The sequence below is a fragment of the Pezoporus wallicus genome, unplaced genomic scaffold (genome assembly GCF_028554395.1).
Source record: "Pezoporus wallicus isolate ANWC-B61680 ecotype Strahan unplaced genomic scaffold, APGP_CSIRO_Pwel_v1 contig_9584, whole genome shotgun sequence".
Taxonomy (NCBI): Eukaryota; Metazoa; Chordata; class Aves; order Psittaciformes; family Psittacidae; genus Pezoporus; species Pezoporus wallicus.
The window spans coordinates 204,862-232,260 of record NW_026640928.1 but is presented as its reverse complement, the minus strand read 5'-3'; the positions used below and the strand labels follow the sequence as shown (position 1 = coordinate 232,260).

The 27,399-nt window shown below is 42.3% G+C and overlaps 1 protein-coding gene across 15 annotated transcripts in view; it reads left to right on the top strand.

Annotated features, from left to right (window-relative positions):
• The window catches only part of CLIP1 (CAP-Gly domain containing linker protein 1), a 66,992-nt gene that overhangs the window by 37,586 nt on the left and 2,007 nt on the right, over nucleotides 1–27,399 (top strand). For 6 of the 15 annotated variants that reach the window (XM_057421332.1, XM_057421333.1, XM_057421334.1 and 3 more), the window contains 17 exons: nucleotides 94–198; nucleotides 1,644–2,588; nucleotides 3,868–3,984; nucleotides 4,970–5,027; nucleotides 5,268–5,351; nucleotides 6,368–6,524; nucleotides 7,119–7,284; nucleotides 7,371–7,586; nucleotides 8,609–10,894; nucleotides 12,107–12,244; nucleotides 13,012–13,118; nucleotides 16,083–16,203; nucleotides 19,812–19,864; nucleotides 22,192–22,212; nucleotides 25,048–25,165; nucleotides 25,567–25,726; nucleotides 26,383–26,432. In XM_057421332.1, coding sequence (XP_057277315.1) covers nucleotides 94–198; nucleotides 1,644–2,588; nucleotides 3,868–3,984; nucleotides 4,970–5,027; nucleotides 5,268–5,351; nucleotides 6,368–6,524; nucleotides 7,119–7,284; nucleotides 7,371–7,586; nucleotides 8,609–10,894; nucleotides 12,107–12,244; nucleotides 13,012–13,118; nucleotides 16,083–16,203; nucleotides 19,812–19,864; nucleotides 22,192–22,212; nucleotides 25,048–25,165; nucleotides 25,567–25,726; nucleotides 26,383–26,432 — 4,902 coding nt within the window. The remainder of the gene's footprint in view (nucleotides 1–93; nucleotides 199–1,643; nucleotides 2,589–3,867; nucleotides 3,985–4,969; nucleotides 5,028–5,267; nucleotides 5,352–6,367; nucleotides 6,525–7,118; nucleotides 7,285–7,370; nucleotides 7,587–8,608; nucleotides 10,895–12,106; nucleotides 12,245–13,011; nucleotides 13,119–16,082; nucleotides 16,204–19,811; nucleotides 19,865–22,191; nucleotides 22,213–25,047; nucleotides 25,166–25,566; nucleotides 25,727–26,382; nucleotides 26,433–27,399) is intronic. The other 9 variants (XM_057421340.1, XM_057421339.1, XM_057421343.1 and 6 more) reach the window with 7 other exon arrangements.

The window sequence follows — 27,399 nt, the reverse complement described above, 5'->3', positions numbered from 1 at the left end:
CTGGCAGCACGGCCTGCATGTGGCTCCCTCCTCTTGTGCTGGCATGTGATGGTGGCACCGTTGTGTTCTCTTCCTTTCCCTTTTTACTAACAGACGCAGACCAAACTGGAGCATGCCCGCATTAAGGAGCTTGAACAGAGCCTGCTCTTTGAAAAGACCAAAGCTGACAAACTCCAGAGGGAGTTAGAAGACACTAGGGTAATGGTTTTCACTATTTGAATAACAAGACTGATTTGTGTTGTGGAAGATTTCTGATGACGCACTTTGCTGGGTGTAACACGTGCTGGAACACATCCTTGCTCCTGCCACGATCAGTGCCTGCTATAGGTATAGCTGGAACACTTTACAAAGTAGCATGAATTTTGAGCTTCAGTGGTGTGTGTGTGCGTATGCCTGTATCTGTATACTCATTTCTTCAGAAGAACTCAGGTAAGATGTCTTAACTGCAAAACTGATACTTGGATCCAAGTCAGAAGCAGCACATGGGGCTGTGAATTGACAGCAATGTTCAGTGGTTTGTTTTTTAAAGTAGCAAAGTTCATTAAATCCAAAAAAGATCAACTGTGCCAATGCTTTTAACACAAGCTTAGTAGTTGTAGCTTGGTTTGAGGTCTTAAATTGTAGTTGTAATATTTGCTTTGCCAAATTGTGGTTTGCAGGGGCTTTTTAGTACTTTATTTCCACTCATGACGTCTTTTGATGGATGTCCCAGTAGCATTAGTAATACTGTTGCTTGTCAAAACACTACTTTACATAATTTGTCCTAAATCAGAATCTCAATGTAAATTCTTAAGGGTAGGTATAGATATATATTCATGCTCACACATACAGCTTTCCTTGAGGTAAAATGAATATTATAAACCCAGGAATATGTTCTATCATAAGTATTTTTAAAAAGCAATTGCAGGTAAGTACTGTCTTTTTCAGGATGTTAATATAATGAGGTTGAAACGGTAACTTCGTAATTAGAACTGTGGTAGCTTTGCATGCTTTTCCATACACAGGCTGCTTCAGCAGTCAGTGAAAAGCTCGGATAATGTGAGGACACTTTTCCAGAGAGAACAATGGAGTAGATACAGGAGTTTCCAAGGATTTGTAGGCTAAATATGTGTTTGTATTTTTCTCTGAGATTATTTGGGAAGCAATTACTTTCAACAAGTAAAGACCTTGCGGTTCTCCATTCTTTTCCAATCTGCTTTAAAATGGTTCTGAGAAACATTTTGTTAAACAATGAATGTTATTAGCATAGTTTGTAAGTTAAGCAAGTTGTTATTTCTGGATAACATCAGAAAAATGAATTTAACTGAATTCCACCTTTAGATATACATGTAATACAAAGATGTGAACATTTTCCCATTTTAAAGCAATCCTTATACACTACTGAAACAACAGTTGTTCTTGTTTCACAGCTTTCCATGTAAAGGCAGCTATTGCTTTTACTTAAGGTTTCTTTAGAATTTCCATAGAAAAAAGAGTTGAGAGGGAAACTCAAAAATGTTCTACTCCAAAATGCTGGCAAGAATGCACTGATAATGTTAGTGTGCAACACTCGATGGCTTCTTTTCAGTGAGGCTGAAGTGGTTTTGTATTCAAAATATCTTTTGTAATTCTTTCTTCTTTTCTTAAAACACTGTCAATTGTAGGTGGCCACGGTGTCAGAAAAATCACGCATCATGGAACTAGAGAGAGATCTAGCATTGCGGGTGAAGGAGGTAGCTGAGCTTCGAGGGAGATTAGAGTCTAGTAAACACATTGATGATGTGGACACTTCTCTTTCATTGTTACAAGAAATAAGTGCTTTGCAAGAAAGAATGGCAGCAGCTAGCAAAGAACATCAGACTGAGATGAATTCACTGAAAGAGAAGTTTGGAGTTAGTGAAGAAGCATTGCAGAAAGAGATCAAAACTCTTTCAGCATCAAATGAGAGAATGACGAAAGAAAATGAATCCCTGAAAACTAAGCTGGATCACGCCAACAAGGAGAATTCTGATGTAATAGAGCTGTGGAAGTCAAAGCTGGAATCTGCAATTGCCTCCCATCAGCAAGCAATGGAAGAACTAAAAGTTTCTTTCAGCAAAGGTGTAGGGCCTCAGTCAGCAGAATTTGCGGAGTTAAAGACTCAGATTGAGAAACTTAAACTAGACTATGAAAATGAAATGTCAAACCTAAAACTGAAGCAGGAAAATGAAAAATCTCATCATTTAAAAGAGATTGAGTCACTGAAAGCAAAACTGGTGGCAGTCACAGAGGAGAAAGAGCAAAACCTGGAAAGCCTGAAGACCAAACTGGAAAGTGTGGAAGATCAGCATCTAGTAGAAATGGAAGACACTTTAAACAAATTACAGGAAGCTGAAATAAAGGTAAAGGAGCTAGAGGTACTGCAAGCCAAGTACAATGAACAAACCAAAGTTATTGATAGTCTTACACCACAGATCAAAGCTGCTGAAGAAAAGCTTTTGGACCTTGCTGCACTTCAGAAAGCCAATTCTGAAGGTAAATTGGAAATCCAGAAACTTAGCAAGCAGCTTGAGGCAGCTGAGAAACAAATTCAGACTTTAGAGACTGAAAAGGTTGATGGAAATAGCAAGGTTTGTATCAACATCCATCCTTTTGTTTTTACTTCACTTTTATTTTACATTTGTACTGTTCTTATTTGCTATAGCAAATACATCACAGAAGAAATAGTTTTATCCAGTGTGTATCTTAGTACCATCTGAGGAGCTTTAGAGAAAGTGTTGAGTTAACAGGTTTCTAGTGCTCAGTCTGCACCACTAAGCAGCAGAAGAAAATTCTCTGTGCATTTTCTTGCTGCAGGCCCTGGTGTGCCTCTGCTGAAAGCTTTGTATTATGGAAAAGCCAGATTGTTGTTTTATTTGGGGGAAGAATCCACACGTCTTAAGTTTTTAACCTTTGGTGGTAGAGGTTTCATTTAAAGTGACTTGGGGAGCAGTAGGCAATTGTTCCCTCTGTACCTTCGCTACCTTGCCGCTCATCAAACAGAGTGATGGAAGGAGCTATTAAAACCAAAAGAAAGCAAAAAAGATCATGGTTGAACTTGTTTTTAAGATAAGGGTACGTAGTGATGTTTTTAGGCACTGCTTCACAGCATTCCTGAAGCACAGACTGCAGTGTGATACATCTTACTGAGATCTGTCATGTCTTTGGGTCTTTTGTCTCTTTAAAGTTGATAGTCTGGCATTTAGTACATGGAATTTGTTCCACCACTGCAGCTAGGTGCTAAGATACCGTTTCATTTTAGAGCATCCCCAGTCTGTGACCTGAGAAGCCAGACCTCTGATTCTAAGAGTAGTGGGGAAGTCACTTGAAATAGCTTTCTTAAACCCTTTACAGGTGGTGCTGAGATACCAGATTTCTATGGACCTTTGACTCTGTTTTTGAGGTCACGCTGGGTTTCTGCACTACCCTTGGGTAGTGCAGACCCTTCTGAAAAACTGCATCCAATGTGCATTGGCCTGAATAGCCAGTTGAAGCATCAATGCTAAATTGATCAGTTAAAAAAATTAATAAAGAGCCACAACTACTGCTTCAGCTGATGCTGAAATTGTGAATGCACTCAAAACCATCTGCCATTAAATAATGTTTTCACCATTAATTCCAAGAACTAAATTGTAATAATTCCAAATACATTCCAAGATGCAGTTAGCACTGTGATGTATGTAGTCATCAGTGGAAATCAGCTTCACTCAGTTAACACATCACTTTTTGCCTTCAGTTTTTTATTTATTTTTTTCATCTTACAGTGATTTTAACATTATTTTTATTTCTTTCAGCTTCACCTTTTAATTTTCCTAATTTTCCATTCATGTTTGTAATTTTATTTTACTCCCATTTCATCATCCTTGTTAGGCTAGTAATCTGGCCAACGAACTGCAGGGCAAAGAGCAAAAGCTTCTTGACCTTGAGAAAAACTTGAGTGCAGTAAATCAAGTTAAAGATTCATTGGAAAAGGAACTTCAAGTTTTGGTGAGTAATACCCCAAAATTTTGACTTTATCCTTTGGAGTTTGGTTTTCACGGTGAGCGTGTAACGTGAAATCTGTGGATTGACTCTGAGCAAAGCCTTTCAAAGCTGTTTTACTCATGAAAAGAAGGCAAAGGTTCAGGACTAATAGGCTCTGTCTCAGAATGAAGAGCATTTCACCTGAGTTCTGTGTTACCAGGTGTTTTATCTAGATAGAACTCATCTGTTTATGGATTTCAGATGAAGTATTAAACCAAACCAAAGCAGCATGTAGTTTAAATTTACTTACCTAAGGAACATGTGGCCCTTTGTTATAACTTGCACAAAGTAATGCTTGCTATACACACATCTTACAAAAGGGTTTCAAAGACATTTTTCATCTCATTTCTCATTTTGCAAATGTAATTAAATTTGCAAGTATTCTGTAGTTGGGTGGGATTTTCCTGAGAAACTACACTGGAGTTAGTAACAAAGAGAAATGCTTGTAGGTTTTACCATTCCTGTCAAAATCTTTCCACAGCCATAGTAAATATTTGAAGTTGATGGTAGGGACTGTCACTTATCTTCCTCAGCAACCTCCCTTTTCTTCACATCTGAGCATCTCTTCCTGCTGGTAGAGCTGGAAAACACTGGTACAAGCCTGATCACAGGGTTGCAAATGTCCATTGTGCAGCCTATAAACAGCATGGATGGCTTCTTGTGTTGAATCCAGAAATCCCACACTGGACTCTGTGGCTGCAGTTCTGCTGCTAAGCCTGCTGGTGGAGAAGTTATTTGGAATGCTTAGGGACTTGAAACCAAAGGAAGGGAAATGTTGCTTTATGGTGCTGAATACATCTACACTAAACTGTAATTCAGAAACTTTGGATCTGTTTAATAGGAATGAAGACTGATCTATTTTTCACTTCAAAACCACCTAATATACATTCAGTGGTTGAATTATACTGCTGTTACCAAACCTTACCTTAGGTTTTTATCCATTTTTCAGAAAGAAAAGTTTACTAGTGCAGCTGATGAAGCAGAAAACGTTCAGCAAACCATGCAAGGTATGTCTGCTGCTAACCCAAACAAAGAACCAAAAAGATGCAGAAAATAAATGCTGCAAAATTAAGGTTCCTTCCATGCACTTTCAAATTTACACGTGGTGGTACAGCAGCTTCAGCAGCATTGGAAAGGACAGGATTGCTTCCAGCCTCTCTTCTTGAGAGTTATATACCTTGCAAGTAGGTGGAATTGTCTGCATCTGAGTAGTGACTAACTTTGTTTTCAAAATTTTACTTGCATAGAAACAATAAAAAAACTAAACCAAAAAGAAGAGCAGTTTGCACTCATGTCCTCAGAACTGGAACAGCTGAAGTCTAGTTTGACTGGTAAGGAAGTAATAAACTGGAATGTTCTGAACAATGCATCAGCTTTGTGCTTCCATATGCCTCCTCCTGCTCAGCTCGCCACGCTGTTTTACCTAACAGTTTCCCAAATGCATATGCCTTCAAGAGAAAGCCTTCTGCTAGGCAGAGAACAGCTTTTGTGGCACTGTGTATAGTGACCCAGCAAGATGGTGGTGATGATGTCAAGGAACTAGTGCAGTAAAGCCATTCTGACTGCATGGCTGAATGTGTTCTGAATCAGGAGTCACATTCTTGTTCAGTTTGCCACAAAATCATGCTGTGATGATGGTCAGATACCAGACAAAGGCTTGGGGACCAGGCTGAAACATTACAAACATGAGAGTTAATTCCTAGAAGCCTTGTCCATAAGTAGTGCCTTCTTTTTAAGGACATCAAAAAGACTGTGCATTAGTCTGGTTGTCTCCTTCTTCCTGTCTCATAGGAGGGAGTCTTTCTGTATTTTTCTAGTGTACATGCCAATTTAAAACTGATGTAGAAAGAAATTAAGGGTGGGTGTGCACACTGTGAGCAAGCCTTTCAAGGCATGCTTGGGACTGTAGAAGTCATCTGGAGAGCTGCTTTTGCTCTTGGTGGCAGTGTCTGCCCTGGACTAAATAACTTTTTCACTGTAGCTTCATGTTGCTTGCATTGCTTGTCTTCCACTGCTCTGCTGATGAGGTGCCTCACTTGTAAAGTGTGCAGACCCCTCTGCTTGATTACTCTCTGATATGGGTAGAACTCATATCCACATCTCATGGCCTGAAGTGAATCACTTCTGAAAGAAAGATTTCTGCTGCTTTTTCACTATTTCTGGAGAGATCTTAACCTTTTGCTGCAGTTGAAAGTTTGAACAATCATCATTTTTTATTTTAAACAGGTAATTTGCAACATCTGTAGCATCACTATTGCTCTGGTTATAGTTCTTCACTATCTGCTAGCTGGACTGTGCATACCCTTTCTTTGAAATGTGCTTGACTAACAACCTTTGTCTTGCTCAGTGATGGAGAAGAAATTGAAGGAGCGAGACGAGAAAGAACAGCAACTGGTTGAAGCTAAAGCCAAACTTGAAAATGATATTGCAGAAATCATGAAGTCTTCAGGAGACAGCTCTGCCCAGCTTACAAAAATGAATGATGAGCTTCGGTTAAAAGAAAGGTATTCTGTCAGTGTCACAGTAATTCATTGCTCCTGCACTCCAGCTTTTCATCTTATCTTTCTGTAATTATCTGAACACGATGCTCCCGAGTGTCACATTGATGTGACAAGTGAACTTGTTCTAGCAAACTGAATTAATCAAAACAGTCTCCTCAGAGGGATCTGAACAGCGTCTAACATTTATAATTTGAAAGGACTTGTGTAGCATGCTTCTCATTGCCCAGAGGAAATGACCTTACCTGCAAAGCTTGATTTATTTGGATATATGAAAAACTTTGGTCACATTTTTGTCTGTCAAGAGAAAATGTGTTTTGTTTCAAATAAAAATTGTATGCCAATATTTGTTCTTTACCTTTACAATACCACAGACTGGGGGCAAAGTAGCTGGTAGCTGTGTTGCTCTGCTCACAAGCAAGTGCTTGGACTCACTTATGTGTGTTTAATTTAGCAGAACATTCTCTATATGTTAAATAATTAAATCTCTTTCTAAATGCTTGGACAGAACATAGAACTTCAGTGTAATTTTGAGTCTTTCGTCTCCAAGCTTCTTGTGCTGTCAGCAAAAAGTAATGTTCTTTTATTTGGTCTTTCTAGGCAGTTGGAGCAAATACAACTTGAGCTTACAAAAGCAAATGAAAAGGCTGTTCAGCTTCAGAAAAATGTGGAGCAGACAACACAGAAAGCTGAGCAGAGTCAGCAAGAAACCCTCAGGATTCATCAAGCAGAACTGAAAAATATGCAGGATCAACTTATGGACATGGTAAGAACAACTGTAAAAGCAGTAGCTGTGGGCAGAATATTGTACTTCTGATCTTTTAACTGTGTTCCAATTTTGTCTTCTATCAGAAAAAGCAAATCGAGACGAGCCAGAATCAGTATAAGGATCTTCAGGCAAAGTATGAAAAGGAAACTTCTGAGCTGGTCACTAAACATGATGCAGATATCAAAGGGTTTAAGCAGAACTTGCTGGATGCAGAAGAGGCACTGAAAATTGCACAGAAGAAAAATGCTGAGTTGGAAACAGAGGCTGAGGAGCTGAGGAAGCAAGCAGAAGAGGCCAAAGTACGTACCTTGGGTACTCTGCGAGTCATTTACAGTGTCACTCTTTCTGTTTGGGTGAATCCATGGTTTTTGCTTTACATTTCATAGTAAGATTTTTGCAGTGTTTCTTATTTGAACTTCTCCGGGGTGGAAGAGAAGCATACACAGCTAGCAGGTTGTCTTCTGTAGATCAGACAAGAATCCATGAAATACACTTCTTTGATGCTGACATTTTATGTTCATGGATGTCTGGCTCAGCACAGTCAGTTGCAGCCAGGTGTTATTCTCTGGGGTTTTTTTGAATACATGAATGATTTTAAAATATGTTGTGAACTATTTCATTTTAGTTACACACCTGATATTTTGTTCTGTAGTGTGAGCCTAAATTACATGCAACTGTGTAGTATGTAGCTTGACTTTAGTAATTTTAATTCTTTTTCCTTCTGTTTGTTTGACATTACTGCTTGCTTTCATCCCTCATTAGTTATTTGCTATAGTCTTTGTTTTATGCTTTAGCATAATATTTAGTGTATAAATTGGCACACAAGTTAACTTCAAATACACCACTGATGTGGTGTTTTGAATTCAATGGGTTATGACACCATATTTTTGATAGAACCATGAGAAGAATTTATTTGTAAAAGGTGAATTTGAGAATGGGAAGTCAGTATCTAATCCAGCTCCCTGCATTTTAATTCACTTGGATTCTCAGGAAATCATTCTGGGGCTCTTCCTTCTGAGTAATTTACATCCAGAAAATTCATTCAGAGTAGTTTCAAAACCAAGATGGAATCTTGTATGGAGGAGCCTGCAAACCATGATGAGTTTTTATTAGTATTTAATAACTGAAAAATATGGCAAGTGTTTTGTAATGAAATATTAGGGGTGGGTTCAACATTTGAGTTCATACAGTTACTGTGTGTCAGTGTATACGCTTTCTACAAACTGAAATGACAATAGCACTATTTACCCTTAAAGCACATTTCTCATTTTTTGCTTGATTTCATTTTTGTTTTCCCTTCTCCCTGACTTTATTTCTTTAGTCCTTAAGCTCTGTGTTAGCATCAGCCAGAAAAGAAATTGAACTAATGTCAGACAAGATGAGGGGTTTGATATCAGAAAAAGAGACTTTGGCGCAGGAAGGAGATGCTTTAAAATTAGAGAGAGGTTCCTTGTTGTCAAAACTTCTAGAATTGGAATCAAAGGTTTCGTTAATGCAACAAGACCAAGAAGAGCTTTGGACAGTAAAAGAAGAACTTAATTCAGAAAATAAGAGAATCCTAAAGCAGAAGGAAGAGGCTGAGGCCAAAAGCCAGCAGGAAAGCTCAGAAAAGTTAGCACTAATATTGGAGAACAACAAATTACTCTCTGAAATAGAGGCAGCACAGGCAGAACTCCTGAAGATAACTCAAGAAAACAGTGCTCTCCAGTCTTCAGAGTCAACCTTGCTCCAACAGTTGAAAGAACTTCAGGCCAACAAAGATGCCATGGATGTGGCTTGTCAGAAACATATCAAGGAATGTGAGGAACTGGAGAATTATCAGAAGAAACTATTGGAAGAGAAAGATGCAGTTGTTAAAGACAAAGATGATGTTATTCAGAAGCTGGAAAGTTCGTGTGAGGCTCTGGCCAAAGACCAAAGAAAGCTACTGCAGGAGGTGTCGGCTCTGACTGCAGAGAGAGATACAGCCATAGGTGAACATTTAGATCTCAAAAATAGAAACATAGCCTTAAAAAATGAAGTTAACAGTCTATTGCAGACAACTGAGAGCCTGCAGTCCGAGAAGGAGATGCTCCTCAAAAGCATAGAAGAGCTGCGTGTCAGTTTAGACAATACAGTCAGTGAAAACCAAACACTGAGTGTGAGAACAGAAGAGATGAAAACAGAGCTAGAGACTGAACAGGCAGAACTTAAAAAGGTTATGAAAGACAATACAGAGCTGAAGGATTCCCTTGCCAGTCTCTCTTGTCTTCTTGAGGAAATTAAAGCCTCAAGAGAGGTATCAAACTCCGAATGTGTTCAGTTGCTTCAAGAGAAGGAAGCTCTTTCTTCATCGGAGCAAAAGCTTTTGGCTGAAAGGGAGGAACTTTTAAATGAAAATAATGCAATTGCTGAAAAGCTTGCCAAGGCTGCAGCAGATGCTGTGCTTGCTGAGAGAGACTTTACTGAGAAAATAAACAAACTGAACTTAGAAAAGGAATCTGTTTTTCATAAGTCATTGCAACTGGAAAAGCACAACGAAGCTCTTCTCCAAGAGAAGAGGGAGTTGGAGAACAAATACTTAGACCTTCTTGAAGAAAACAGGTCCTCTGCAAATGCAGTTTCTGTTATGAAGAACGAACATGAGCTCGGTGTCTCAGCCCAGAAAGCTCTGGCCCAAGAGAATTCCACACTCCAAGATTCCATTGAAGCCCTCAAGGAAGAACTAAGTAAAAAGACTCTAGAAAACCAAGAGCTGATAGCCTGTAAATGTGACCTTTCAAACCTGCTGAAAGAGGCCCAGGATGCCAGAAGAACATTAGAAAACGAACTGGCTGCTGTATCACATGCCAGGCAGGTCCTGTCATCTTCATATGAGACCTGTTCTTCTGAGAAGGAAACGCTGATCAGAGAGAGGACTGAATTGCAAGATCAGTGTCAGAAATTAAATGGAGAGGTTGTGATGCTGAAAGAAAACTTAACCACAGAAAAGGAAGGCAGGAAACTGGACAAGGAGTCCTTCTTGTTAGAACGTGTGGAACTTCAACGCAACATCAGCTTCTTAGAGAAGGAGATACAAAAGCTGAGAGAGAAAAATAAAGACTTTCTGACTGAGAGAGAACTTTTAGTTCAGGAGAAAGGAAAATCTGAAACCAAACTGGTGGAAATCATTAAAGAAAAAGAAACCCTCTGTGCAGAGATGGTGCAGCTTGCTGCCAGTATTGAGCGACTGAGGAGTGACTTTACTTCCCTGTCTAAATCCAAAGCAGAGCTTGAGGACTTGCACAGCGACGTCTCCAAGAGGTTGGATGAGCTTCAACTCAGGCATGAGGTGATGGAGAAGGAGAGAATAAAGTTACTTCAGGAAAACAACAGCCTGCGTGCTGAACAGGAGAGTCTGGTCACCATTAAGGAAGAAAGATTAAAAGAGAAGGAGAAATTATCCGAGGATTATTATAAACTGCATGACAAAGTAGCACTTTTAGAACACACTAATAGTGACCTCTCGAGCAAATTGCTGGTGTCTCAGGGCAAAAATCAGATGCTGCAGGAGGAGATGAACAATCTGGCTTTGAAACTAAAAGAGATTGAGATTCTCCAGGCCCAAACAATAGCACAAAAAATTGAGGTATTGAAACACATAGTTAAATAATCAAATATGGTTATACTAATCCTGAGCACTAACCTGGTGGTTTCCTCTCTGAACTTCATTGCACAATCAGCACTTCATCTCGGTATAAACAGGTTGGAACTATGGTCTCCCTCCATATATTACTTTGGTTTTTTTTCAAGTTGTGAGTCTGAAAGACACTTTAATATTGAAAACAAAATTATTTGTAAATGTAAAAGCCCATGTTGTTGCTGAATGTTGCAAGAAAACAACATAAGCTGTGAATAAAAGGAAGTTCTGTTTCTAGAATCTGGCAGGAGAAATGGAGCAGCTCCTTCCATTGAAGGTACTCTGCAGCTTAAAAGCTAGAGTAGTAAGAGAAGGTTTTAGATTAGACCTTTGTGCCATTTTATGTTAAATTGCAACAAACTTCAAATTTGAGTTACTTGGAAAAATACAAACCAACCCACTGCTGCTGTCAATGTAATTGGATAAAAAGCAGTGTAAGAGGACCATTTAAATTCCCATTACAGGGCTTTTGGTCTGTTAAAGACGTGGACAATCCTGGTGTTCTTTTTATTCACAGAAGTGTTTGGTATTCACCACCAACAAATTCTGTAAAGCATTTTGAATTTCAGTTTGTGTGGCTTGAAGCCCATAAAATCACTTTGAATACAGATTGGAATCAAGATATCCGATAGGAATGTATTCTACCCATCGAGGTATTTTAATGTGCTTATGAAGTATTTCCTTTCATGAAGGCATAACGAACAGCACTGAAACAGTGCAGTAATTTGCTTTATCTCCTATTGAATTTTGAATTCTTTTTCAAATTTTGAACTGCTTTTTATAAATGCACATTTTCTGAACACAGAATAGTCTGTTGGAGGTGAATATTATGGAACTACTACTGTCTAAAGTAGTTAGCAGCCTCAGAGCAATCACAGCGGTGGTAATTAGAAATCCAGGAGTTAAATAAGCAGCAGCGGGCCTCCTCAGTGGTAACAACAAGCATGGGGTTATGAGCTGTTTCTGCATGGAACTGAATCTTCTCATGTCCCTTTATTTTTATACTTTATGCAGCTTCAAAATGCAAATTCCCAGTTGAAGTCCTTACTTAATTGAAAAACAGCTGGCAAACTGTGGGGCTGTGCATAAAGTATTGTGGTTCATCTTTTGTTTTCAGAGGTCCCTTTGGTAATACCTTTTTTTCCCTGCCTTTATATATAGGCTGCCAAAATTGCAGATGATGTTATCCAGACTGTGGAGAAGGTGACCAAAGAGAAGGATGCCATTCACAAAGAAAAGATTGAAACTTTGGCCTCTTTGGAGAACTCTAGACAGACAAATGAGAAGCTACAGAATGAAGTAAGCACTTTTAAATGCTTTTTAATGAAAAGATTTGCCTGGTTTGTATGGAAGAACTATTGAATTACAGAGAATTAGATTGGGCAAGAGGCGGATTCTGTCACTCTCCCACCACAATAGAGACTGGCTTGTAAAGGCTTATTAGGATGCATACGTATTGATGGCAAATCTAGGTGCTTGACATAGCCAGATGATCTGTGTCCTTCTGTATTCTGCTTGTGGTTTCAAATACCATACAGCAGGTAAGGTAGTCCCTTAAATCTTGGTGCAGTGACAAACTATCTTTTGTATTTAGTCTGCACATTGAACTGGCATCTTTTCTGCAGATGTGGAGCACTCTGTGGGTCTCTTTGGCTCTTTGAGCTTTTGCAGCTCCCATAGTGATGGGTAGTGAACAGCTGGGGTACCCTAAACACCACAGCTCATGCTGGACCAGTCATGGTTTCCAATGAGATGTGATGACTCAAGAATTAAAAGCTGTGATGTGAATAATGGCAGGGGTTCACTTTTCTGGATTAACATAAAAAAAATCTACAGGGTGCTGTAATGCCATGAGAATGGCTGGAGATTATCTGTTATACAATATATTGTGTCACCAAATGCCAGCAACTGAGGTTCCAAGCTTGTGGTGTTTACTTGATAAATGCAAGCTCAGTAAAGAGACAACAACTTGTCCCATGCAGCAAGATCTCTGACAGGAATGGATTTCTTTTGCATGAACTGCATAGTTCCATTAATGTAATGGTGCTTTTTTTCCCCTCTTTAAGTTGGACATGCTTAAACAAAACAACCTGAAAAATGAAGAGGAACTTAATAAATCAAAAGAGCTGCTAAATCTGGAGAACAAGAAAGTGGAAGAACTTAGGAAAGAATTGTAAGTATTTCAGTGTTAAATCTGTTGAACTGTTCCTTTGTAGCTACATTTACCTTTCATTTCTATGAAAAAATGACTTTCAGTACCACTCTGGTATCCTAATACTTATTTTTGACCTAATAATCTGCTTTATCAGTTGGACATGTGTAGGATTTGAAATCAGTGTTGCTCCTGAATTGCTTGAAGGGTGTTGAAGCAAATCCTTCACTCCAGGCGTTGTCTGAAAGAATTTGTTGAAGGAAGTATGGAGTTCTGCCACCTGAGGGCACCAGGTTGTTTTAAAAGCTTTATCATAAATTCTGTTTGGATTTAATTACATGTGGGGTGTTAAGTAGTTTCAAGTGGCTTTGGTTATAGGAAATCTGGTTCTTCTTTTTCTTTTCTAAGTGGTACAATACAAATGCTGTATGTAGTATGTAAAAGTAGAGTTAACTGCTTATCATTTGAGATGCTTCATTTGAGCAATTGCCTCTTATGTTGGTACTACTACCACCACTACTACTGCTGATGTGTAACACTGTACACAAACAAATTAACTGTAAAGCATCTGATAGAAAGTAATTTGTCCCATGGAATCTCATTGTATCAAAGCTTTTGGTGTGCCATCGTGAGCAAAAGTTCTGGTTATTGCTGCAGTAGCTGTGTGTCCCCCAGCTTTCAGAGATGTCACACATTAAATCACAGTCTCTGCTCTGAGAGGAATTTGTTCTCTCATGGAGTAAGAGCTGGAATCTGGACTGAGAGCCAAGAGCAGCTTTGACTAATTAATTATTATTATTAGTTCCATAAGTCATTTTGTGACAGTTCTTAACCACTGCTCTGAGGTGAAGTCAGGACACATGGAATTAACACCAAGTCTGTGTGACTGACAGTTATTGCTGCTTGCTTTTAAAAACCTGCATGCTTGATTAGACAAGAACCTCCTTTGAGAAAGGCAGCTTTCATTCCATGAGCAATTCCTACCTGCCTCAGTGTTTGTGGGAGATGCCAAAGCAAAACCATTATCTCCAGACTAGTTGCTCCAACGCTAGAACAGCAAGGGGCTGGTAGACTCTGGTGTGGGGGGGGAGACAAAATATATTAGACTGCATTTTGTCAAGCAGAGGTTATTTATAGAAGATGCTGCCTTCAAAATCTCCAGCACTAGAAGGTGTTCTCAGGCTCTTTGTGGGGTTTTAATTTTATGTTTTAAGGCTAAACTTAGTCATAGACTGTTGCTGAATGCGGTCTCTAATCGTTCGTGCTGTGAGATGTTGTGGGTATGTGGAAGCTTGTCCTGTTTTTTAATTGAACTTTGTTGTTATAGTTCTTCTGTGCATTGCCTTGTTTTAATTAGAGTAAGGAATTAGCTTGATAGTAGACACTGCTGGATCAGCAGAACATCCTTGTGAGGTTGGTTCATGAAGGTGGTGCCTTTGCATGGGATAATAGAGGGAAAATTTTGCCCACAGGAGCTGTGACTTTAGGCAGGGACATGCAGCTGCTTCTATAGCAGCTTTTGGAGGCAGGGGGGTGTTGGAGTGACAGTGTGTGCTTTGTCAAAGAGCCTTCCATGGATGAAGGCTTCATCCTAGGAAGGATGAAGAAAAGCAGAAATACCCGCTGGGCTTGTGTACTCATTTAGCGCTGCCGAGTGCACTTGCAGCTATCGGTTTAAACTTCCTTGGCACTAAGCACAGGCAAGTATTACACACAACTTGACCCCAGGATTTTGTGTGCTTTTTTTATAATGCCCTGAATCTCTGCTTCAGCACCAAAAGCAAAGAGAGGAGAACGGGTTAGTACTGCAAGCAGTCGTGGTTAAAAATAGGTGTGTTCCTGCATCAGCAAGTAGAGCTGTACTGAGATAATTCGAACTGATGTGAGCTTTCCTGCTTAATCCAGTCTAGGTGAGTCAGATGGGAAATGGGTCAAGGTGAGAGCAGATAGAAGAAATGGTTGGAAAATCTTAGTTATGCTACATCCTGAACTCCAAAAGTAAATCAGATTTCCTTTGGTTTAAATGTGCTCTGAGATAGAGCACACAGTCCTTGTATTTTGAAGTGCTTGAGTAAGTTTCTGACTTAAGGGTTCTACCTCCCACAGTCATAAAAGTATTTTTAATATTCCAATCAGGGTTTAAGTCAGTGCAATATTGGCACATAGGAGTATGAGACTGCTTCTTATCAAACCAAACAGTCATAAAAATTACTGCTTAATGAAATAAGGTGTATCTTTTCATGTCTTTCATACTCAAAATCTCCTCAAAACGTGTGCGAGTCGCTTGTGTTGCAGACAAGCATCCAAACCACTTTATGTTTCAAAAACTTGTTAAAAATAAACTCATTTAAGGAAACCACACATTGGCAACAACCTCGTGAAACCTGCTAATCCCTTTTCTCCTTCAGCTTTTGTTTTGTCTCATTTTCAGGTTTGTATCTGTTAATGGTATAGATCAGATACTTTCGCCTCCTATAACCTTGCATGCGTTCTTGTGTGGTTGGATGTCAGACCTTGTAGGGAGTATTTAAAAAGTGAACTGTGAGCTTTGTGCTGGGTGGTTTTTCCTTTTCTTTTTTCCCCTTTTTCTTCCTTTCTTCTCTTAACAATTTTACCTCTGGCTACAGAGTTCACTTCTGAGAAAGTCCCAGCTATAAACCGTGCCAACCCTCTTGTCAGACCCTGCCCTGTATTTCCAAGTGCAGGCACTCGCAGACCATTGGAAGCGTGCAGAGCTCACACTCTGAACTCCCTTTTCTCTTACTGTTACTACATTGAATGCAAAAGGAGTTTTGTGCTGCTGCTGCCTTCAGGGTTAAACCCATCCCTGCGCATCCGAGGTGCGGATTGCCACCTTCCTCCCAGATCCCATTAGACACGTGACCCAGATGTATTTTTCCAAGCTGTGAAGCTGACTCTCTCCCACAGTTTTTTCCTGCCTCTCGGGTTCCTATGGTAACGATGCTCTCCCTGTCCTCCTCGCAGCGAAGCGCTGAAGCTGGCAGCAGCTCAGAAGTCCCAGCAGCTCGCAGCTTTGCAAGAGGAGAACGTGAAACTTGCCGAGGAGCTGGGCAGGAGCAGGGACGAAGTCACGAGCCATCAGAAGGTAGAGTGCCTGGGAGCTTCCCTGCTCTCTGTGCGTGCTGTTTCCGCTGGTGCCGGGTGACGTTGCACTGCATGTTTGTGCTTGAAACATGAGTTGGGCTGAGGGTGCTTTAAAATGCATTTGGAAGCCACCTGCATGGGGAGGTTAGAGCTGCAGGCTGGCAGAAGGTTGCATAAGCCATGGAGGGTACTTTGGAGGCTTGGGAATGAGAGTAAATTAAGTAAGGTTTAGCCAAATGTATTAACAGACACTTGCTGTTTCTGTCGGGAGAAATTTTATTATACAACTGTGGAAATATCTACCCAGTACAAAGGAAATCTGCTTATTTCTCCTCCTCTTTATTCCTGCTCCCCCTTCCCTCTAAACAGAAGGGTATTTAGAATGATACTGTTTAAAACTACTTGGCTGGACTCTGTCTCTAAAGTGCTGGGCCCATCAATGCTTGCTTAAACTTCAGACTGTGCATGTACATGAAGAGTGCTGCAGCCAGGTAGTAGGTACCGGGGGACTAGAATCGGTGTAAGATGGTTTTCTGGTGGTAGTTCATAGAGGAGAAAAGGACTGAAATGTAACAGTAAAATAGAAGTTAAATTCATTTGCACATGCTGCTGGAATCAGCATGGGCTCAGTTACCCAGCCTGCAGCACTGGTGCTTGCCAAAAGAGAAATTAGATTTACAGTCATTAAACACGATGGGATTAGTTCTTGTGGAGCAGTTCCAGTGACAGCCACGTGAAGAGATCTTTGGAAGATCTTGTCCAAAAGCAAGAATGCAGAAGACGTGGATTTATCTGTTGCCTTTCTGAGGTAGCACTGGTGCAGAAGAGGGGGCTGTTCCCAGGGACAGTGGAGCAGATCTCCTCCATCCTGCAGCAAAGCCTAATATCTTTAAAGCCAAGAGGCTGGCTTTTCTCTAGGGGCCCTGTTTGGAAACACTGAGGATGGGTGAGTATAGATCTGGCCAGTTTCTGAATCCTTCTGGCTGCTGACAGGAGTCATGCACGAGCTCCTTCAGCTTAAGGAGCCTCTGGGGATGGTGAACAGGAGTCCCAGACGTGTGGGCTCAACCACTGACTCATGCAGCATCTGAGTAGTGGTGTGGTAAGAGAACGCTGCCATCCTGAGCAGCCATTGGGAGCTCTGCTCCCCACACCCACATGGGATCTTAAATTACTTCAGAGTCTTGGAGGCAACCTGGTATTTTCAAGAGTTGTAACTGGAAAAGGATTCGGCAACAGGAGGGACGGCTGAACCTGTGACAGGGATTAGTCAGTCGCCTTGGAAACCGGAATATGCCCAGTTCACCTGCACCACAGCCTTTTCTGCCTGCTCCAAGATCAAAGATCTGGAAGATCTGCTAGAGCTTGGAGAACCAAACAGTGTTTGCCTTCCACAGCCATTTGTGTTGCGTGGTGCCTTCTGCAAGGAAAATGCAGTCTGGATCTCGGAAACACGGGAATGCCGCCTGTTGCGTTTCCTAAACGTAGTATTTGGGCTGTGGTGTCTTCAGGTGTAGTGAGCTGCACAGCCTCCTGAAAGGCTGGAAGAGGCCTTTGGTATTTCAGGGGGACTTAAGACTGAGCTTAAGTCCCCTCATTCTGCCTCTGCTGAGTTCTCTTAATGAAATGGCAACAAAACCAGCCAGCCTCGAGGATCCTCACTCCTGGGTTAGCACAGTCCCAGGGGTCCCGACACCACTTCTGCCCTGCTGTCGCTTGGATTCATGTACTCATGTCCAGGCACCAAGTTGCAGCGAGCTTTGGACTCCTCTGGTTCCGGCTATCCATGGGGAATGGGAAAACATCACTATGAAGAATTGCTCGATTAGATTTTAGGGATCAAGCATTGGTGGTAGCAGTGAAGAGGTTTGACAGGAGCTGCATTTCACACGGTGGATGCAGAAACTCTGGCAGTAGGGGTGAAAGCTCAGCAAGCAGCAGCACTTCAGTCCGTGTGAGCGCCGGGGCATGTGCCCGTTCAGATGCAGTAAGGAAGGTAGCGAGCATATGGTGTGAGTATTTTGAGCAGTCACTATGGTAACTGTAAATTCTAGCGAGTGTGTAGTCAATTGGGGCAGGAATCTGTGGCTGCATGTGACACACTTTGCAAAATTAATGAACACTTTCATGAATGATTTATCCTGACATCTGAAGGTTAAAGCGTCTTATGCTAAAGATGCTTTGCTGTATCGATCCATAAGTAATTAGCTGTTTGTAATTAGTTAAAGATTCACACCCAAATATTGAGCTCGGGGAACTTTTCTGGCTTCAGTTTATTTGTGGTGGCATTTTGGGAGCTCAGACCTGCCAAGGTGTTTTAACTTCACTGGAAACAGAGCAGAAACATCTCTGCTAGCTCAGCTGGACCATCTTTTATTAAAGGTATGTGAGAAGTCTGCTCTGAGGGTAACGAGAGAGTGAGCAGGTTGCAGGGTGAATGTGATGAGAGAAGGGGTGTCCTTTCTGCCCTTCTACCAGGAGGCTGCTCAAGGCTTGATCATGACTCAGTCTGGAAGCAGTGCAACCCCCCTGACATCTTGTCCTTTACTCTTCTCTCTTTTAATCCACTTCTGTCTTGCCTGTATAGAAATCATTGCCCTCTCCACAGCCAGCCAGAAAGCTGAAAGGGTTTGTGCTCACAGCCTGGGAGCATTCCACAAATGCTGGAGGATTTTCCAAGTTAAACAGGCACCACAGTCCTTTAGGAAAAGAAAGCTATTGGTAGAGGGGAGCATCACAGAGCACTGTGGGCATGGCCTCTGGGAGCAAAGGGGGAACAATGTCACTGTGAGGTTTGTCCGATGCAAGTGGCAGCCAAGAGCACAAACACTGGGAAGTCAAGCTTCTCCTAGGGTGATTGTGGATTGTGGCCAGGTTAATGCTGCACAGTCTGACCAGAGAAATGCGCTGGTAGAGCAGATGTACAAGTGAAACGTTTCTCTGAATTCTCGTGTTCTTTTTCCCCTCTGTGTGTTTGTCTCCTGTCTGTAAGGGTTTGTATAAGCTGCCTTTGCAGTTTGTTGTTGTACAAGTTATGTTTGGTTGTCTTGTTTTGCTTTTCCTGTTGGTTTGCCCCCCAGGAACCTGCAGCTGCAATATCTGCAGCTGAAGGCCTTACCAGTTGTAAGAGCTTAAGGTGACCCCACTGAGTCAGAGGTGCAGGAGACAGTAATCAGCACCAGACTGACAGCTTTAGGGATCAATAATTTATCTCTAAATAGCAGCACAGTAACGAACACGGATCAGTAGCCCAGTTATCCAGGTCAGAACCACAGCAGATCCAGTAATTCACCAATATTGGCCTAAACTCAACAACCAGGCACACAAAGGCATATGTTTCTCTTTGGTGTTTAAAGCAATACCAGCCTCACACCTTTCTTGTGTGCACAGAGCATGGAAATGATGTGTAAAGCAGTAATAGCCCTTCATGATTTGGTGTTCTTGTCACTGAGCAGTTTGTGTTTGTGTGGAAAATCAGTTACTTTGAGGATTTGTAGGCTCTGTAGCCTCTCCTGTGTTTGTTTTATGATGATGATGCTGCTCTGATACATCACACCGAGGAAACAATCCTTAGTGTATTAACTGCAGTCTTTTGTCCTTGTGTTTTAGCTGGAAGAGGAGAGATCAGTACTCAATAACCAGTTATTAGAGATGAAAAAGAGGTAAGTTGGTTTTTGCTGATGTGGGTTTAACTCTGCAATCCTACAGAACCCTTCAGGAAACATAATACAAAAACACTGCTAAGAAAGCCGTTCTTTTCTGTGGTGTCATAGTGAAAAGTGCTGAGGTTGTCACACACATTACAGATGTAATTTCCACGTGGGCTTTATTAAAAGTGTGAAGGAAATGTAACTGTTAATGCAAGCAGTGGTAGTTTTCCTCTTTAGTTCTGCACCTCTTGTATGGTAGTAGTTCTCATTTCCAGTAGCCAGTTCTGTGTCTGGGATTTGTCTGCTCTGGAGTGTTGGATTGTCCCTCAGTCAGATTGAAGCACACACATACAGATCTGACCCATCGAGTGCTTAAGGAATAATGGGAAAACGCAGTTAAGCTAGGGCTGTTCTTTAAAAAAAGAAAGGCAAGAGAGGAAAGCAGCAGCTATTCAGCATTGACCGGATTGTTCTCATAATCCTGGGTTGTTGAGTTCCCTGTGGCAGTAGCTATTGCAGTTCATTCAGCACTGTTCCCAGACACCAGGAGATTTGTCCTGGGTGACTGGGGCATCCGTTTGTAAACTGGGCTGTTCAGTAAATGGTCCCAAGTTACAAAGGTCACTGGCTTCCTGCAGTGTGTGGATGGAAGCTGATGGGCACAGTATCTTCTAGGGAAATGTGGGCTTTCAAAAGCAGTTACATAAATCCTTAGAAAAAGATGCAGCTCTGCACGACACCTCCTGTGTGCCAGGAAAAACAAACCAACCCTGGTAAATACCCTGAATTTATAATGGCCACAACAAAGAGCAGTGAGGGCACATCTTCAGTGACTCAGTGTTACACCCTGGTCCCTGGGTTAGTCCCTGTTAATCTTGGTCATGCTCTGGTACATCTCGCACTCTTCTGAAGGCACCCGGGTATGACACAAGCTAAAGCTCCCTCAGAGAACATATGAGTTGGGGCAGTTCTGCAGGGAGGCAGGAGCTGAACCTCCAGCTCTGATGCAGCCTTTAGCCACAGGGAATAGAGTAAGTTCAGGTTTTAAGATGAGCTGAAGAAGACAAGGAGAGAAATCTTCAGCTGATGTAAAGACCAGTTGACATCTACACTAATTAGGATGCTTGCACCAGCTGAGGATCATCTCCAGTATATTTGATGTGGAGGCAGGGAGGGGAAAGGAGGATATTAGTGCTGCTGACAGCTTAGAATGCTGTTTATAGCCTGATTGAATGTGGTTTAAAACATGCATTTTAAATAGTGTAACTCCTGAAAGTTACTTGAGGAGGGAGGGATGGGGACCCAGGGTTCATTCAGTACTTTCCAGCAGTTCCATTTCACAGCATACCCTTTAACAGGCAGACTCTTTGGTAACTTGTGTAAAGAAAGGTGTGCGGCTCTCATTTTCTTCCTGTGTCTGTGCTGTGTGAGCTGCCTGAAATAATAACTATGAAATCATTACAGTGCATTTAAACATCAGTTGGTTACACTGAGATGCTCAGGTTTGTCACTGGCTTGGTGACCTTCCTCAACAGTGTTGAATAAACTCCAATAGAAGGGATAAACCCACTCAGTCGATGTCACTGACACAAGAGTGAAGGCTCTAGGCGTCAAAACATGCCACATATGACATTGTTTGCTAACAAAAAAGTTAGGATGAATGAAGAGCCAAGTTGAAAAGTCTCTAAATTCCCAAATCCCACTGGAGCTGGTGATGAGAGGAGTGAGGATTTCTTCCTTTTGTCCTGAGTAGTTGAGATACTGAGAAGGAGGCATCCTTCTGTTTCAGTTAGGTCAGATCTCCAGCAGTTTTCTCACCTTCCTTCCACCCCCAGCTATTGTTTTCCTCTATTTTAGCAGCTCCCTGTATGAAATAGGCTGGGAGTGACAGGAGTTTGGTCTTGGAGTCTAAGGGGGTTCTGTGTTGCCTCAGGTTCTCTGTGGGTTGCTGACTGTCTGACTGTCTTTGAGCTTGCGCTATTTATCGATACTCATCTCATTCCTCTCTCTTCCCTTTCCTACCCTTGCTTCCCTTGCTATATCTGTGTGTCTTTAATGGTAAGACTCAAGAAAGTCTATCCACGTTACAATAAATAGTTATTTTTCTTTCTTTCTTTTTCTTTTCAAGTAAAGTTGTTGTACATATTTGGCTGCCTTTGTCCCTTGGTGTCTTGCTTTCGTTTTGTAAAATACTCAGCAATATATATACACATATTGGAAAAGTCTATATTTTTAACCAAACACATAGCCCCTTGGTGCAGATTTAGTTCTTCCTTACAGTATTTTGCATTTCTACTCCATGTTTCTAACGTGGTTCTTGTTATCTTGCATTCTTAAAGCTTCCCCAGTAGCACTTTAAGGTATTTGCTTCATTCTTAGAATTTCTTATTTTTGTAGTAAGGGGAAAATCTGGGTGCTTTTTGTAAATGTTAAACCAAAACCTCTCTCCCCCCTTGGCTCCCACTGCTCCAGATGTGCTTTAACCTCCCCAGGGAAGGGAAATATTAAAACAGTGTGTGGAATGACAAAGTCGTTTTCAGTGCTGTTTATCCCTGCTGGAAAGAAGCTATTTTGTGCTTGAATTAGCAGGGAAAAAGTTCAGGTTCACCAAATCAATTCCTTGTTGTTTTTTTTTTTTTCCTGATAAAACAGATTCCATAAGGTTTTTCTTTCAGGTTAGGACTATGTGGTTCTTGCACGTGCAACATACACTGCTTACGTTTACTGTCTGAATCACACCACAAGTGATACTGAAGCATCACTGGGGCACTCAGCTGATGCTGGAAGTGAACTGTGATTCACACTTATGTTAGGAGCGTTGTGACTTACACCTCCTATAGGTGTAACACCTATTATAGCTGTAGGTTGTTCAGTTTCAGCATTTTTGAGGGCCTGCAGCTGGAGCTGTAGAATGTGGCTCCTGGGGGAAGGAAAAACCAGTGCTGCCATACAGGGACATTTTCCCCTCTTGTTTTCTCTCCCCCTTTCTTCTCTTGTTTCTCTCCCCTTGTGTTACAGTATTCTAGACTCCTACATTGGATTTGTAAATACATATTTATATGCTCACAAACTGTTTGCCTTTTTCAACCACCTAAATGCTTGGGGTGGCTGAAACCAATCCCAAGAAATGGCAAGGGAACTGTATTTGTACAAACCCCTTATGTTTGGTCTTGATCTCGGCAACGAAGATCTGACCATGAAGTGGAAACCTTGGCTAAAGAACAAGCTCTTGAGCACGAGCCAAGTCACTGAGGTGTCCATCTGCCCCTCTGTAGCTGCCTGTGCAGCACGGGAAGCTCAGTGAAGGCTTGGGTACAGCAGAGCTTGTGAGCAGCAACTTCCAGATGAACTTCCCAGTAAAAGCTGGGTTTGCAGCTCTGCTCTGTCCCATGTGCAGTGTCCCATGTGCAGCGTCCCATGCCTCGGTGGCACATTTCTTTCCCCACTGCCCCCTGTGCTTTTGATTCAGCTCGGCATGGGTTAGGCCAGAGCACGTGTGTGATCCTGCCATCGTGCTTTTAGTGCTCTGCTGAATAAGGGCGGGCAAGGAGCTCTGTGAAATGCCATTGCCCTTTTGGTTTTTACTAACAAGAGTGTAACTTGCATTGTGCAGTCTGCAGTTTGTTGTGTTTCTGCTTCTCTTAATTCTCTCATTGTGAAAAATATACCAAACCCCAAACCGACCTTTTGGTTCTTGTTTGGTCGCTGCATCAGCTTTTCTAAACCCCAGATTCTCCACTTGCTGCTTCCATTCCTGAGTATAATCTTAACAATGAAAGAATTGCATTAACTGTGCTCTCATTGTTGAGTTTCCTCTTGAGTCGGTGAGATTTGTTGTACTTCATGCTCTGGGTATCGTGGCTCTCACTAACTGTACATATTGTGGGTATGAATTTTTTCCCATTTCAATTAATAGCTGTCCCTTCCTCCTGAGCATCATCACATAGGGATGAATTCTGCTCCCAGTCCCCTGAAGAGCCCTCAAGGAGGGCAGTGTAGTTACTTCAGTGAAACCATTAAGTCATTTGGTACCTTTGAAGTATTGGCTCCTCCTGCTTTTTGTGTAGTGAGTACACATTTGGGCAGCCTAGTTTGTCTTCAGCCATGCCTGCTAGTAAGACAAAGGAGCAGCTCAATGCTGGTGGCAGCAAGAGCATCATCATCTGCACTGAGATGTATGGAATAGAGAAGTGGTGGTGCCTGCAGAAGCTCAGAGTGGGCACTTGGCTGCTGGGCACTGCCCAGGGCTCTGAAAAGTGAGTTCCTCCTAGAGAATTACACATCAATTTTGGAGTCATAACCTATTATTATTATTATCATCATTAATTTCCTTTTTAAAGAGAAAAAAAAAAACACCAAACCCTTTCAGCTTGGTACGAGCTTTTACAGCCAAAGTCCTCACATCAGGGGACAGTCACTCATCTGTGTGTTTTGTGTGACCTGTCAGTAAGACCCGTTAGCATCACTGTGAGGATGTCAAAGCTGTAGTGCCTTAAGATGACAGGAATTGTGGGCAGAGGTTGTAGCTCTCATTAGCTCAGCTGGAAAGGTTGGGAGAACTGGACACAGGGACACAACAAGGGTTTGTTCCTGCCTTGGTGGATTTCTTTTTAGCTCTTCTTGAATCAAACCCCAAGTGGGTTTGTGCTGAGGCCCAGAACGGTTCTGTTAAAGGCCCAGACCCACCAAGCACGTGTGTCAGGAACTAACGATGCCACTGAAATTAGTGAGGACCAGCTGATATTTCCAGCACCATCAATGCTTTGCATGACAGTTTGTACAATGAGCTTTGCATGTGTGTTTTGTTGCTTGTTAGTAACTTCCAAGAAGTAACAAAACTGAGGTTAGGTTGTGTGGAACATTGTGCAATGTGTTTCTTTATCCTGTATCTCCCCAGTCCGGTAACTTGCTGCTTTAAATGCAAATGGCTACGCTGCTAAGCAGATTCTGGCATGTACTCCCTAGGTAAAGTGTTTTGCTTTGTTTCCACACTTGTAACATCTGAATTTTATACATAAAACCTCAGTCAAGTACAGAGTGGAAATCTGCTTGTTAAGAACCACTTCACAGTGGTTTATTTCTACTGTGCTTTAACTTAGGGGGTTGTTTTTACTTGGAATTAAATTAGACTTCTTTAAGGTACCACAATAATCCATTCTTTAGGTGATTTCTGGCTGTATTTGGTTTTCTTTTAGAGAATCAACATTACAGAAAGAAATTGATGAAGAGAGAGCATCTTTACAGAAATCCATCAATGTTACTAGTGCCTTGATCACACAGAAAGATGAGGAACTGGAAAAACTCCGAAACGAGGTAAGTGACAACAGTGAGATGTTGCTTCATTTCAGACCGAGTTATGGCTAGGAGCATACTGAATCATAGGACAGTTAGGGTTGGAAAGGACCTTAAGATCATCCAGTCCCAACCCCCTTGCCATGGGCAGGGACACCTCACACTAAACCATCTCACCCAAGGCTTTGTCCAACCTGGCCTTGAGCACCGCCAGGGATGGAGCTTTGTGTGCTGGCTACTGAAGGGTTGGCTGATGTCTTTATTAATGTAGCATATTTAAAGCTCAGCATCAGATCTCTGGGCCTGGTTAGGTGAGCTCCAGCTGTACCTGTGGGGGTTGTTCAGCCCTTGCTATGAAGGACGTTGCCCTGGTGCCCCGAGCTCATTCTGGAATGTCCGGCATTCCTCGCTGACTCTTACAGATCACGGTGCTCCGCGGGGAAAACGCCTCTGCGAAAACCCTGCAGTCAGTGGTGAAGTCGCTGGAATCTGACAAACTGCAGCTGGAGGAGAAGGTGAAGAGCTTGGAGCAAAAGCTCAAGGAGAACAACGAGCAGCCTTTAACTGTAGTGGGCTCCTCAGGTAAGAGCAGCCTCTCCACAGACTCTCTGCCTGCAGCTTTAGCCTTGTAGATTTTTGCCCCTGCTGTCAGGTGGTGAAAGGAGCCTTAACTGCAGCTGAACCTCCTGAGACAGGGACTGCCTCCTGTAGGACGCACCTAAGATGTGCATGAAGGAAAACTGAAGGAGTGAAAGCTGCCCGTGAACCCCATTGACACCGGGGTGGGGTTGATCTGAATTGAAATGAATCATGTGCAGAAGCCATAAACCTTTATCCTGTTCATGGTGTGCCTTCTGTGCAAGAGCCTCTCTCAGGCTGATCCTGGGTACCATGTAGGCACCATATCAAAACCACCTACCTGGGCACAGGATGAGACCCCTGCACTTCATCCACTCATCCTTGTCTTATGTTGAGCTTCCTGAGCCCCATCCCATCTCAGCATCAGAGGAGCATTCCCCAGTGGGTTTGTGAACCTCAGCTGTCACCTACACACACATTTTATATATTTAATAAGTAATGTGCAGTATTTAATACACAGCAGCCAAAACAGTTCCCCCCAAAAGTCACCCTGGCCTTACAGTGAGTGATCAGAGTAGGACTAGAGATTGACGTGACTTCAGTTCTGGCTCGGGCACTGTGTGTGTCATCTTATAGCTTGGTTTTCTTTTCCTTTAAAGGTGACATTGCTGCTAATCTACTGCAAGATGAGATCGCAAAGGAGAAGCAGGTATGTGATGTGGAACAGCAGCACAAGAACCCAGCCACGCGTCTGCAGGCATGGGAGATGCTTTTCCAAAGACAGTTCCTGACAGATTCTGTAAATCAGGATGATTTATCCTGTAACCACCTGCTTCTGAAGGGAAATATGAATGACAGGGAATAATAAGAACTGAGGGATGAGGGATACTGGGGAAGGTAGCTCTGGTGACTGGAGGAGGTGAGCAGGAAAGCAGGGTGGCAGGCTCTGGTGTGCAGCCCATTGGTGGAGCTGCTCCCTGGATTCTTTCCAAGGGTTTCTTGGGTGTGAATGAGGAATGAGGTGGGAGCCACCTGAACCTGCAGTGCTGGGGAATGGGCAAGCTGAGCTCCTGCAGTTGGAAATGTTGGTCTCTGCTGCTGACCTGCAGAACTTCCCTCAGAACGAGGGTCTGTGCATGCAGTGGAGCGAGGAAGCTGCTCAGTTCACACGTGCTGGGTAACAGGAGCAATGTGTGTCAGAGTATGATCATGAACTTGTGAAGTGCTGCCACGTAACAGGCAGCCTGTGACGACGAGTGCCTAGGAGACGAGGTTGGAATAGAAGCACCTTCTGCTCGTGACTGAAGTCCTTGTTAGATCCCTGATGTCCTTCCTAGTGCGTGCAGAGATCAGAAGTCTGTAATTAACACTCACTAACCACCAATCTTTTTCTGTTTTTCTGCCTCCTTGAATTCACCTGCTGGTGACAACCCTTCCTCCCAATCAGCACGAGGTTTGTGCCACTTCTTGGCTTCCTTTCTCGTATTCACTGTGTGAAGTTTGCATTGCTCAGTTATGTTCAGCAATGCTCTGGCTTACGATCTCTGTGGGCGATGCTGATAGGTGTGCTGTGCTGTCCCACTGCCCCTTGGGATGGCTCCAGGGGTATCCACCAGAGCTGCAGGCTCAGGGGAGCAGGGACATGGTTCTGATCAGAATTAGACATGGGATCTGTG